This window comes from Odocoileus virginianus, unplaced genomic scaffold (genome assembly GCF_023699985.2).
Source record: "Odocoileus virginianus isolate 20LAN1187 ecotype Illinois unplaced genomic scaffold, Ovbor_1.2 Unplaced_Scaffold_1, whole genome shotgun sequence".
Lineage (NCBI taxonomy): Eukaryota > Metazoa > Chordata > Mammalia > Artiodactyla > Cervidae > Odocoileus > Odocoileus virginianus.
In genome coordinates, this window is record NW_027224263.1 from 1,649,426 (window position 1) to 1,661,747 (window position 12,322).

Here is a 12,322-nt window from a genome sequence, read left to right on the forward strand (position 1 = left end):
CAGAGGAGCCTGGCGGGTTACAGTCCAGGGGGTTGCAAAGAGTCGGACTTGACTCAGCGACTGAACATGCATGCACACATAGCTTTAAGAGTAGTGCTGTGCTGTGTTAAGTCACTTTAGTCATGTCCAACTCTTTGCGACCCTGTGGACTGTAGCCCGCCAGGCTCCTCTGTCCATAGGATTCTCTGGGCAAGAATACTGGAGTGGGTTGCCATGCCCTCCTCCAGGATGGTAGATAATTATGTAACTTCAAGAAGAACTCAGAGTGGCAATGCCAAGACCTTGAATTGTCAGCTCCCAGAGACTTGCTGCCCAATCTCTCAGTCAGGGAAAGGCTACCTATGCCAGGGGATGACCTTCTATCCTAACTCTGCTCTCCACGGACCCCATGTTCTCCTGTTTCCACTCATGCCCGCCCTCCTTTCTTCCTCCTTTCCTATTACCTCTCATGCAGCTCAGTCAATGACTCCCCTGGATATGGCTTAACTCCCGCTAGGGTCTCCTAATAAAAAGTAGTTACTATCCTTTTTTGAGGGAAGGACCCTTTTCCCCACTGCCACTCCCTAATACACATACCTTTGGTTCCTATTAGGCCAGGGGGCCCCAGGGGCCCAGTTGCCCCTGGGTGGCCTGGAGAACCTGGAAGCCCTGGATTTCCTCTCATGCCTGCAACTCCGGGGAGTCCTAAGAATGAAAAAAAGGCAGAAATTCAGAAGGAGTCTTGACATGACACTGATCCAAACTTTTTCAGAATAAAGTTGTCATGTGTCATGGTACCTAGGAAGCCAGGAAGGCCAACATCTCCAGAAATACCAACTTTCCCATCTTGACCTTTGTTTCCTGGGAAACCCACATCACCAACTGGTCCGTCTTTTCCTTTTACACCTACAAAATCAAGAAAAATGCTGAGTGATCAGGGTATAGTTAAGGGAGTATGTTCCTCCACAGGAAGTGGGGGTGGGGGCAGGAAGGTGAAGCCATTTTGAGCCACCATGGCAACTGGATCCAATGAAGAAACTCTGAAAGGTATTGTGGCAGCTGTCTTCATACTTGAAAGGTGTCGCCCAACTGAAAGGGCATGGCAACCCACTCTAGTATTCTTGCCTGGAGAATCCCATGGACAGAGGAGCCTGGTGGGCTACAGTCCACGGGGTCGCACAGAGTCGGACACGACTGAAGCAACTTAGCATGCACACACAACCAACTGAAAAAGTAAGTAAACTTGTTTGAGTGTTCCCAGAAGTAGGAGTGATAGGTGGAAAGGTTCGAGAAGTAGTTGGATAACTATAAATTAATGGAGTGGACACCATTATCTTAAAGGTCTTAGACTATCCTGTAAGTCTGTGAGTCTTGAAGAAAAAGTAGGCTGGTTTGCTTGGGGAAACTGTTGACTGCCTCTGAGTGGATACATGTCAGGTAGGAATTTTTCTGCACTGGACAGAAGTTGTAGAACTTAGGTTTGGCCTCCAAAATTCCTTCCAATGCTCAGTTTTGAGGAGTCTGTGAAACATAGGAGACAAAAGTACAGCAGCCTTACCTTTGAAACCAGACTCCCCAGGTTGTCCCTTGGGTCCTGGGCTACCGGAAATTCCAAGTGTCTGGCCTTGATCTCCTGGGAATATCAAGATATTGTTTAAGTCGTCAGGAGAAGGTAGAGCTCAATTTGCAGCAAATATATTTTTTTTTAAGAAACAAACATTTTTGTATTGGGGTATAGCAAAAAGATCTTTTGAAGGAAAAATCATGGCCAGAGAAACTCCTTGACACAATTACCCATTGGGTAAAATGTTATGCTTTTATGCTGCAATTCAGGGCTGGGATGCTACCGGGCTATTGGTATGAAATGCTGCTACATGCAGCATATCTCCACTGGGAAACACATCACTAGCCTTGGTATGGGCAGAGAAGATGATAGGAGGAGCCCTAAAATATCACCAGAAGAGGGGACTGTCTAAAGTTCAGGGTGTCCTCTGCTGCTGAGTCTGGAAGGCAGGCGGGTCAAACCACTGCTTGTCGCCTATCTTTGACTAATAAAGATTGCAAAGGGGATTTGGCCAAATTTTCATTTTCATTTTCCTGTAAACACAAGGTGTCCCCCAAGGAGAGCCCTGGGCCTGTTAGAAATCCACCTTGCTCTGGAAAAACACAGTAAAAGGGGAAATGTTCCTTATATTCTTTTAATGAAAGAATTTTTAAAATTTATTTTTAATTGGAGGATAATTGCTTTACAATGTTGTGTTGACTTCTGCCATACAACAATGTGAATCAATCATAAGTATAACATATGTCCCCCCCTGCTGTCTCCACAAGTCCATTCTCTACATCTGTGTCTCTATTCCTTCCCTGCAAATAGGTTCATCAATACCATCTTCCTAGATTCCATATATATGCATTAATATACTGGGCATATACCCTGAGAAAACCATAATTTAAAAAGACACATGTACCCCCATGTTCATTGCAGCACTATTTACAATAGCCAGGACATGGAAGCAACCTAGATATCCATTGACAGATGAATGGATAAAGAAGATATGGTACATATATACAATGGAATATTACTCAGCCATAAAAAGGAATGAATTTGAGTCAGTTGTAGTGAGGTAGATGAACCTAGAGCCTGTTATACAGAGTGAAGTAAGCTCCTTACCTTTTAAACCTGGGAGACCAGATGCTCCTGGTAGCCCGGGAGCTCCACTGAGACCCTGTGAACCCTTCAAAGCAATACAGAAATCAGTATTTCTGCTTAGCACTCAGGACCTCCCATCATTTCTTCCCCCTCCCTTCCCTGAGCCACTGCTTGAGACCTGTCCATTGCATACTCTGTGGCAGGTATGGAGAGGAGGGGGGCATCCTGCAGAGGGGAAAGTGATGTGCAAGGGGAGAAATGCATATTTATGGTAATAGGGGAAGAATTTGATCTGCAGATTAACCCTGGTCTTGTTATTTGTAACTTTCCACTGCCTAACAAAATTGGTATCATGGGAAATCAAGGTGTGGATGTTCTAGCAAATCTCTTAGAAAATACAGAACCTAAAAGTCAGTCCAGAAATTTGACTCACTCTACATACAGTTGGCTATCACCACCCATGCCAAAGCCATGATGGACAAGAACAAGTGTGGCCTTGCCATGTGGAGCTAGGCCTCTGCCACAGATTCTGCAAGGAATGTGGAGTCTTCCTGCCACTAGGTAGTGGGCTGTATGCAGACAGGTATTGGAATCTGAATTTGGTCTAATATTCCCATGATTTTCACAAGAAAAATTGTCTTCACTGGCTAATGTCCAACCTACTGAGTCTGAGAAGCAGGCATGTTGGCTGCAATTGGCCCAGTTCCTCCCCTGGCATCTGGTATGGTTTGGGTTTGAGATGTACCCAGTAAGGACACATGCTACCCAGGACCTTGGGTGGCAGTCTGATTTGGGTCACTTAACTCCCTAGACCATGACCACGACACACCCCATTCACCTGGTGTTTTCTGTGCATCACCATATCTACTCATTCAGAGCCCCTGCTTATGCTGGGACCCCTCCCAGAATGCCTTCCCACTTTGACTGCATCCTTCCTAGTATGTAAGTAGCAGGTTGAGAATTGTTTCTTTTGCAATTGCTTCAGGTGTGTGTGTATGTGTGTGTTTTCCCTCCATCAGCTGGACTGATACTTTTAAAGGACAGGGACTGTGCCTGCAGGGAACACAGGTGTCCTGTGATCCAATTTATTTAGTCCCTTCAGTACTATTGTTGCTACTATTTATTCAGAGTCTGCCATGTACCAAATACAATGCTTTGTACATACCTGCTCCCTTAACCGTCACTATGGGCTGAAGAAGGTTTGAATACCATTGCCATTTTGAACAGATGAGAAAAGTAAGTCTCCAGCAAGTGGAGTGATATGCCCCAAATCACAGAGCTAATGAGTGATGGAGTGGAGAATCAAGCCTACGCCTGTCTCATTGCTAACTACCCTACCACCCTGCTTTTTAAAAATCCAGGAAAAAAATACTGACTTTGATTCTTTGCCAGTTGTTGCCTAGAGGCAACAAAGACCTTTCTGAAATCAAAACATCAAATAGTCTGTACTGAATTCTTCTGATGTGCCAAACTCAACATGGGATGCTAGTGGTGGGATGCAGACAAAAAACCAGGCAAGGCTTGCTCTCAAGTCCTAACGATCTCATTGAGGAGATCAGACCCAGGCAGAACCAACCAGGATCAGTGGAAGTAGGAAGTGGATGTAGGGTTCCAGCAGGGTGGGAACTCAGGGACTCCTGGAGGGGCGGGTGCCTGGGCTGGGGCCTGAAGGACCAGCAGGTCATTAGCAATTGCAAGGAGGATGCTCTGCCATGTGAGGGAGATAGTGTGAACAAAGGCCCGGAAGAGGGGATGTTCGGGAACAAGTGAGAAGACCTGGCCAACTCAAGGAGGTGCCTTGTTGGGGTTAGCTCAGGGAGGACATGGGAAGTGGGCTGAGATCAGAAAGGTGGGTAATAGGGGCCCATCTCCTTGCTATCAAGGCTGTTCCCTGGTGGGGAGACAAAGTTCTGGACCCACTTACACTTTCTCCTGGAATTCCTGGGAAACCTGTGATTCCAGGGAGCCCCTTCAGGCCGGGTAAGCCCCGTAGTCCTATGGAGCCAGGGAAGCCTGGTCTCCCACTAAGTCCCTTGATGAGGCTGGGGAAGCCAGGAGCTCCAGGCAAGCCTGGTGGCCCGGGGTGGCCAGCCTCTCCTTTGTCACCTGGGAAAGAAGCAGAAGTCTTGGGGAAACACTCTGGGCAAGAGAAAATCTGTTCCCCAAGCAGCAGGTGCCCTAGGTCACAGGTAGGCAAAGGGAAAGCTTGGGGACAGTTAGCTGGGGGTGGGATGGGGGTAGGAGGAGGTGCCTTTGGCCTTATGGGGCACCAGCCAGGGCCACCCAGCTTCCTCAGTGGGAAAGCTGCTCTGTGCCTACCCCCCACTATCTGCCTGGCCCCTCCAGGGGTACAGCCACCTGTGGTTCAAAAACTGAGTTCCACAGGGGCGGTGCAAACCGGCAGTCTCACAGTCCAGATACTCCTCAGGCCCAGGAAAGGCGGCCTCCGTGCCCCTTCCCGCCAACCACTGGCACCCACACTGCTGCTCTGAGGGTTTTTCTACTGTGGGGACTTTTCTCAGTAAAGAAGTTGAGTTTGGTCATGAAAACTGTCTTGGGGTTTTCTCCTTCCCATTCCCTGTCCCAGTACCTCTGGGTCCGGGAAATCCAATGGCTCCAGCTGAGCCCTGAGAACCTTTGTCTCCTTTGAAGCGGAGGTTCAGCATTGGAGGTCGATGACTGGGTATCCCAAAGGGGCCTGGTTCACCTCTGTCTCCTGCAGGGATGGAGGTCATGAGGCCGCATGAGGGGGGCTTAGACACAGGGTAAGCATGTCATATCAGCTCTTTCATATCAGTTCTTCCTGCACCACTCCAGGGCCCTTTCTGGGTTCTTCCAGCTTCTTTCCTGCCCCTGTTTCCCCAACTTTGCATTAACGGGCACACCCTCTTCTTGGACAAGCCCAAGATCCTACAATTTTAGACCCTACTCAAAACCCTTCTCCATTAAGCATCTGGGAATGTGTGTCAAGGCCCCTAACATGCTGTGGTAATGCAGAGTGATTGAGGTCTCTGGGTTTAAAAGGATTTCATTGAGAAACCTCAAATCTTACTATCTAACCCAAGGTTGGTACAAGCCATCTGGATGACAAAGTAGATAAATAAAATGTACCTTGGGAAGCATGGGTGGCAATTCCAGAACTGGATTCCCCAGCTCACCTTTTTCACCAGGGCTACCAGCCCATCCAGATGGCCCCACTCTTCCTGTTGACCCAGGAATTCCCTTTAATCCACTTGCTCCAGGAATACCAGGGAGACCTGGAATCCCTGGAAAACCTGTTAGTCCAACAGACCCCTTCTCACCTGTTGAGAAACAAGAAATTCTATTATTATCCCTGTTTGACATACAAGGAAATGGATGTTCAGAGAGGTTAATTAACTCACCCAAAGTCACACAGCTAGAAAGTTGCAGAGGAGAGATTCAAACCCAAGTTTCTCTAACTCTAAACCCCAAGCTCTTAGTACATATAATGGTACTTCCCTGAATAGGGACATGGAACTAAGTACCAGGAAGGAAAGAAGAGCTGGGCACTTCTCTTACAATTTGTCAAGTTAGAGCTCATGTGTAGCACAGAGAAAAAAAAATAAACTTAAGCCCAGGAGGCAGAGAGATGAAATCTAGCCTGGTGCTATTGCTAGCCAATTGTGTGACCTTGGACCAGTTACTTCCCTTCCTGCCCAACTCCTGGTGTTTAGTAGAATAATTACAGGAAGTGAGGGCCATCAGGCTGTATGCAGGGTTCATGCAAATGAGTAAACCTGGTGTGGCTGTTCCTGTCCTGGGCTTTCCAGCTCAAGCTATTCAGTCCAGTGTTCCACCCAGCAGGCAGGGAAAGTGACTTGCTGTGGGTGGGAGTCCTCCTTTAGCACTTGTCTTCTCCTACTGTGGAAGTGTTAGTTGCCCAGTGTCTGACTCTGCGACTCCATGGACTGTAGCCCACCAGGTTCCTCTGTCCCTGGGATTCTCCAGGAAGAATACTGGAGTGGGTTGCCATGCCCTACTCCAGGGGATCTTCCCAACCCAGGGATCGAAAAGGGGCCTCCTGCATTGGCAGGCAGATTTTTTACTGTCTGAGCCACCAGGGAAGCCCTGTTCACCTCCCTCCCCATCCCCCTTTCCTAGGCAGAGAGGAGGGAGGAGGCAAGTTGGGCACCCACTGGTGCCTTCCTGATCATTTTACTTACCCTTCGGACCTGGCAGGCCTGGCAACCCAGTGGCCCCTGGCAAGCCTGAGATCCCCAGGAAGCCAATTGGCCCTGGCGGTCCCAGAAGTCCTTTCAGCCCAGGCAGGCCTCTCTTTCCAGCTGATGCAGGGAGACCTATCTCGCCTCTTGGACCTTTCTTTCCAGGATGTCCTGAATCAGCACAGGAGAGAATACATGATGGCTGTCAAGTGAGACTATCCAGATCTGGGCCACTGCCCATTCCCCTGGCTTCTGGTTGGTTGACTTGTTGGGGTTTGTAAACGGCCTTTGAACAATGGGCTGTGCAGGCTACTAACAGGCAGAGTTGTTTTTAGTTGGCTGACGCATAGCACTTATTACCCAGGGTGTCCCGCCAGTGGCTACCTTTACCAGCATGGCACTATAGCTGGCAGGGCGGATGAGCAAACCCCTTCTGATGGATGACAACTCTTCTCCCTTTATGAATGTGGTTCATACTTTAGCCTCTGAATGGACCTCTAGGAAGCCAGGGTGGCAAGTGGACTGTAGTTTCCTGGTACTTCCAGCATGAATCAGTCCACAATGGTTGTTTCCTGAGCCAACCAGTGAAGTAGAGGTTAAAGCCCAACAATTGTTTCAGCCTCCCAGGGAGTCATGGATCAGGGCTGCCCTTTTAATCCCTCATGCAAGCAGTTAAGTCAGCCAGTTCCTTGGCATTAGAGTTGAAAGACCCCCTAGTGCCAAGTACTGTAGGAATTCCCAAGGCCCATCTGGTCTCCTAGGTATTCTGAGACTTCTTTCACTGGGCTTTCAGTTGCTCAATGGGATTAACCTCTTGAGCTGCTGCCAAAGTGGAATGTTCAGGTACAAAGCAAGGAAATTAAAAAATCAAAGGATCAAATCAGTGATGACAGAGGTATTTGGGCCCCCAAGGACCTCAATGAATGGCTGGTTTGGTTTTCTATGGATTGAAAAGCATCATGTAGCTAGGAGCCCCAGGATTCTAATGGGAGGCTGTGAAGGGGATACCACAACAAGGGAAGGAAATTCAATGGGGGCCAACCCCACAGTATGAGTTCAGGGACCCCTGGCCTTACCAGGTTGTAATGTATAGTAAGATAATTCCCTGAGAGGCCAAGCTGGTGGGGGTGTTAGTCTGTGAGCTTGTGTGCTGTTTTCTCATCTGGACAGCCTATGTGAAGACTCCAGAAACACACAACCACAAAGAGGAGTAAAAAAGATATTAATAGTTGTATACAAACTCAACTTCAGTCACATGGCCAGGAGTCAGGGGTGAAAAGGGTGGTGTGTGAAAAAGGCAAGCTGCAAACACTAGGCTGGAACCAGGAGCTGCCATGCCCCACTGTGGAGTGAAAGACACTTTGGCTCTGGGTCCTCAGAGACCTGCTGGCTCAAGAGGCCGGCTGCCAGGGTTGTTGGGGCGGGGGGCTGTGGGTGGGTGGGCAGAGGCCATGGGGGAGGGGCGAGGAGTGCTCATATTTGAGGGTCACTTTTTGGAGGCTAAACTGGTTCAACCTGGCACCATGGGGGGCTTGAGATGTGAAACTCAGGTTAGACAACTCATTCTCCTTCTCAATCTGACCCTGTCACACTGCTGTTACTACCCCCTCAGGGTGCCAGGGCCCCGGGGCCCAGCTTAAGTCTGTCAAGTTGGGGCTGTTCCTCTGAAGGACCTACCTGAAATGCCTGGAAAGCCTGGGGGTCCGCGGGGCCCGGGTTTGCCCTTGATGCCAAATAGACCACTAGGGCCTGGGGGGCCTGGCTGACCCACGTGGCCTGGTATTCCAGGGCTGCCCCGCTCACCTTTGGGGCCGAGCAAGCCCGACTTCCCAAGCAAACCTAAGGAAAGAAAGAGGCAGATGATCACAGCCTGGATTGATAGCGGGGACCGCTCATCAAACCACCTTCCAGAAGAGCCCAGCCCCGGGATGCCTCTGACATGCCACTGTCTCATCAGTTCCAGCCTTGCTGCTAATTATGGGCTTTGCAAGAAATCTGACTATGGATTCTAGATATTTCTAGAATTACTGAGACAGGAGAATGGACTCAGATGATTTAAGAAAGGCAGGGAGAGAACACAATGACTTTTTATTTCAAGCCCCTAGTTCATCCATCACCCCAGATTCATGCAGTTATTCATGCAGGTACACCAGGTACTAAAAGCCTTTCTGCAGACTGTCAAACAGGTGGGGAAAAGAGAGTCACCCTTGAGTCCTGGAAGGCCAGAGTTTCCAGGAAATCCTCTGTCCCCAGGCAGTCCCTGTAGGCCTTGCTCCCCCGGAGCACCATTTTCAGCACCAAGGATGTCACCAGGGGCTCCCTTGGGACCTGGTAAACCAGGGCTGCCAACTTTCCCAGGCAAGCCATCTTTTCCAGGGAGCCCAGGAAACCCAGGCAAGCCCTTCTCCCCATGAGGTCCAGGAAACCCTAAAAGTGAAGAGTCAAAAATAAAAGGTCATGGAGGTTTAGAAGTCATAGGTTTGGTTAGAGGACTCTGACACAGCTTTTTTGTCCTACTACAAAAGTTGTCACATTAGTAATGTGTGTGGCTTTCCTTAAAGGTCTCTGGTCCTGGGAAGACTTGCCCAGTGGCAGGGACTGCAACGTGTGACCCAGAGGAGGTTCTAGCTCAATGAGGCTGGGCCTGGGCAGAGCTCAGCAATCAGCTCCTGGGGCTCCTACAGTGGCCGAAGAGCACAGGTTATAGCCAGGACCTTCTGTCAAAGGCCTGGTCTCTTCTGGAGTTGTCTAACTCCCGTCCTCATGCCTCCCTCTTTCTGGATGGTGGAGGGACCTGAGACACCAATAAACCCAAGGAAACGTAGCCTAAGATGAATCCCCTGCTGCTGAGCAGAGGTGGTTCTCAGACTGAGCATGCGTCAGAATCCCCTGGGTCAGGGGTGCTTGGAAAAACCCAGATTGTTGGGCCCACACCCCCACCCCGCCACAAAGCTTCTGATCAGTAACTCTGCCAAGGGGCCAAGGAACTGCATTACTAAGAAGTTCTGAGGTGATGCTGATGCTGCTGGCTGAGGGAACACAGTTTGAGAACCGCTGGTGCAGTGTAGCACAATGAAGCTCAGATTGGAACAACAGGGTGTCAGCCAAGGGTCTGAAATATGACAACTTCCCTCTCCCTTATCTGAATCTCTTTCTCTGACCTTTCAGGAGTTGATCCGGGTAACTGCCAAAACGTGCAGTCAGACCAATTGACAGAACATGCAGTCAGACCACCCGGTAGAGTCCTAGCCCTGTCACTAGTGACTTTGTGATCTCAGGCGAGTCACTTTCCATATGCGCCACAGTTTCCTCCTCTGAACCTGAAGGGGTTGACTCAGCTCATCACAAATGGCCCTTATTGCTCTGAGACACTGTCCTTCTATAGCTCTAAGCTCTGTCTTGTCTGACTATGAAATCAAAACCATCCCACTTACACCAGAGCACAAACCTAACTTCCTACAGTGGATGGATGGCTACCACAATCCAAACACATACTCACACAACAGGAGAGGCGGGGGGCAGGGGGAGAAGCTCCTCTTCTTACCTGGCAATTCAGGCAGGTGAACCAATCCTGGACTTCCGGGGTTCCCTTTATTTCCACGCAATCCAGGTTGGCCTGGAGCCCCAGGGAGGCCACGGGCCCCTTTAGGGCCTGAAAACCCAAATGTGAGTGGTAAGGGGAAAGGAACGTTGGTATGGCTATGATTTGTGATGTCCAGTCAAGAATTAGGAATTAGTTAGTTAGGAATTCCCTGGAGTCCTTTGGTTATGACTCCGTACTTTCATGCCAAGGGTGCAAGTTCAATCCCTGGTTGGGGAACTAGGATCCCACAAGCCATGCAGTGCAGTCAAAAAATAAAAAAAAAAAAAAATAAAAAACCCTAATCTCTTGGAGGGCCTCTCTTATTTTCCCCTCCCCACACAGCCCTTTCTATCAGCCATTCTATTTCCTCAATTCTCAAGGCCGCCCTCTCAGGAGGAACGAGGACACCCCAGTGCTCCTGGGCTATCCTTGGCTTACTTTGGTATATGGCCCTTACATGTGTGCTCAGTTGCTTTTTCTGGCCTCATTCCATACCTGGGAATCCGGGAGCTCCTGGGAGTCCTGATGGACCATATGGTCCAGGAATAATACAAGGCAAGGTGATACCTGTAAATGGTAACATGTAAGCAGCTGAACCAATCGAGTCAGGGATGATTTCCCCCTAGCATGCTCCTTTACTTTCATTCCATTGAATGCAACAGCTAAGTTATTCTTTCCACCCAGAAGCTGGGAGCCCATGCAGAAAAATCTTGGCTTCAGAAGCTCTTGGGAGTTACTCCTAGTGCAATTTCTCATGGAAAAGAATGCCTCTAGTGTCCTAGTGCTGGGACATAACATTCTAACAAAGTCTCCTGTTGTGTAGGAACAGCAGCAAACAGCAGTTGCCTATTCACCCTGCCCTCAGGTGGAGCCCCTCCCTAGAATGCATGCTAAGGGTTAGTTATTATGTCCACATGACTAGATTGGAGGGTTTGAAGACAAGACCCCTCAAGTTCATATGACTGCTCTTTTCTTGGAATGAGGCTTTTCCCAAACCACTGGGTTCTTTTGACACATGTCATTTAGGATCTACTGAAACCTATCCATTATTCTTGGTCAGATGGACCCATATGTCTATACCAAGCAAACACTGAAGTCCACTTTCTTGGTCATGACAGACGGTGACGCTTTGCTCAGCTCCTCATTTGAAACTGTCAACTCTGCTACTCAGAGAAGGGGTCATCAATTTCAGTATTCAAGACATTGAAATTGATGTGCATAGCCCTTCCCCTAGCAAATTCTTCCTTACTCACTCACAGTGCAAATAAAAAGTCTTAAGATCACAGAGGGGAGGTTTAATAAAATACCAGTGAATGAATTGTTAGTTGGCTCCTTCAGAGGCCATTTATAAACAGTTGCTAATTAAAATTAGTCTTGCCTATTCATTAAAACAATCCCCAGAGATCTAGTTTAAGTCACAGAGCCCACAGTTCTAAGAAACTGCTATAGCTTTTGCCTGTACTTAAATCACAAATTACATCTCTTAAAGATACAACCTATGATTCAGACAGCTTATTCAACTGGCTGGCATTCCTCCCTGAGTTTTGCTTTCATTTTCCAATACAAAAGCTTGATGGCATTTTTAGACCACCTGTCTGTCCTAAATAAAAACTGGGAATTCAACAGTATAATGTATGGGTTAAGAGGTTGGGCTCTGAAGCCAGACAGAGCTGAGCTTGTATTGTAGTTCTGCTACTAACTAGTTGTATGAGCAAGATACTCAACTTCTCTGAGTCTCATGTGTAAAACTGGAGCTACTTATCTCATATGGTACTTGTGAGGATTATATGGAATAGTGCTAATAGCACTTAGCACAGTGCTGGGCACCCTGGTATGTGCTCCATGAATACTAGTTTTTTAGTATCTTAAGGAGGAGTATTCAGAAGAGCTCCCTTGAGGCCATCCCCTAGATTCTACCTCATTCAG

At 48.4% G+C, this 12,322-nt stretch overlaps 1 protein-coding gene across 1 annotated transcript in view; it reads right to left on the reverse strand.

The window, feature by feature from the left end:
• The window catches only part of COL4A6 (collagen type IV alpha 6 chain), a 323,591-nt gene that overhangs the window by 14,615 nt on the left and 296,654 nt on the right, over nucleotides 1–12,322 (reverse strand). Inside the window, exons 25-36 of the mRNA XM_020898381.2 lie at nucleotides 10,892–10,963; nucleotides 10,358–10,465; nucleotides 9,019–9,240; nucleotides 8,491–8,652; nucleotides 6,814–6,984; nucleotides 5,788–5,931; nucleotides 5,220–5,345; nucleotides 4,554–4,735; nucleotides 2,651–2,714; nucleotides 1,538–1,612; nucleotides 778–885; nucleotides 577–684 (exon numbers count right to left, since the gene is read on the reverse strand). Of these exons, the coding sequence (XP_020754040.1) occupies nucleotides 577–684; nucleotides 778–885; nucleotides 1,538–1,612; nucleotides 2,651–2,714; nucleotides 4,554–4,735; nucleotides 5,220–5,345; nucleotides 5,788–5,931; nucleotides 6,814–6,984; nucleotides 8,491–8,652; nucleotides 9,019–9,240; nucleotides 10,358–10,465; nucleotides 10,892–10,963 (1,542 nt within the window). The remainder of the gene's footprint in view (nucleotides 1–576; nucleotides 685–777; nucleotides 886–1,537; nucleotides 1,613–2,650; nucleotides 2,715–4,553; nucleotides 4,736–5,219; nucleotides 5,346–5,787; nucleotides 5,932–6,813; nucleotides 6,985–8,490; nucleotides 8,653–9,018; nucleotides 9,241–10,357; nucleotides 10,466–10,891; nucleotides 10,964–12,322) is intronic.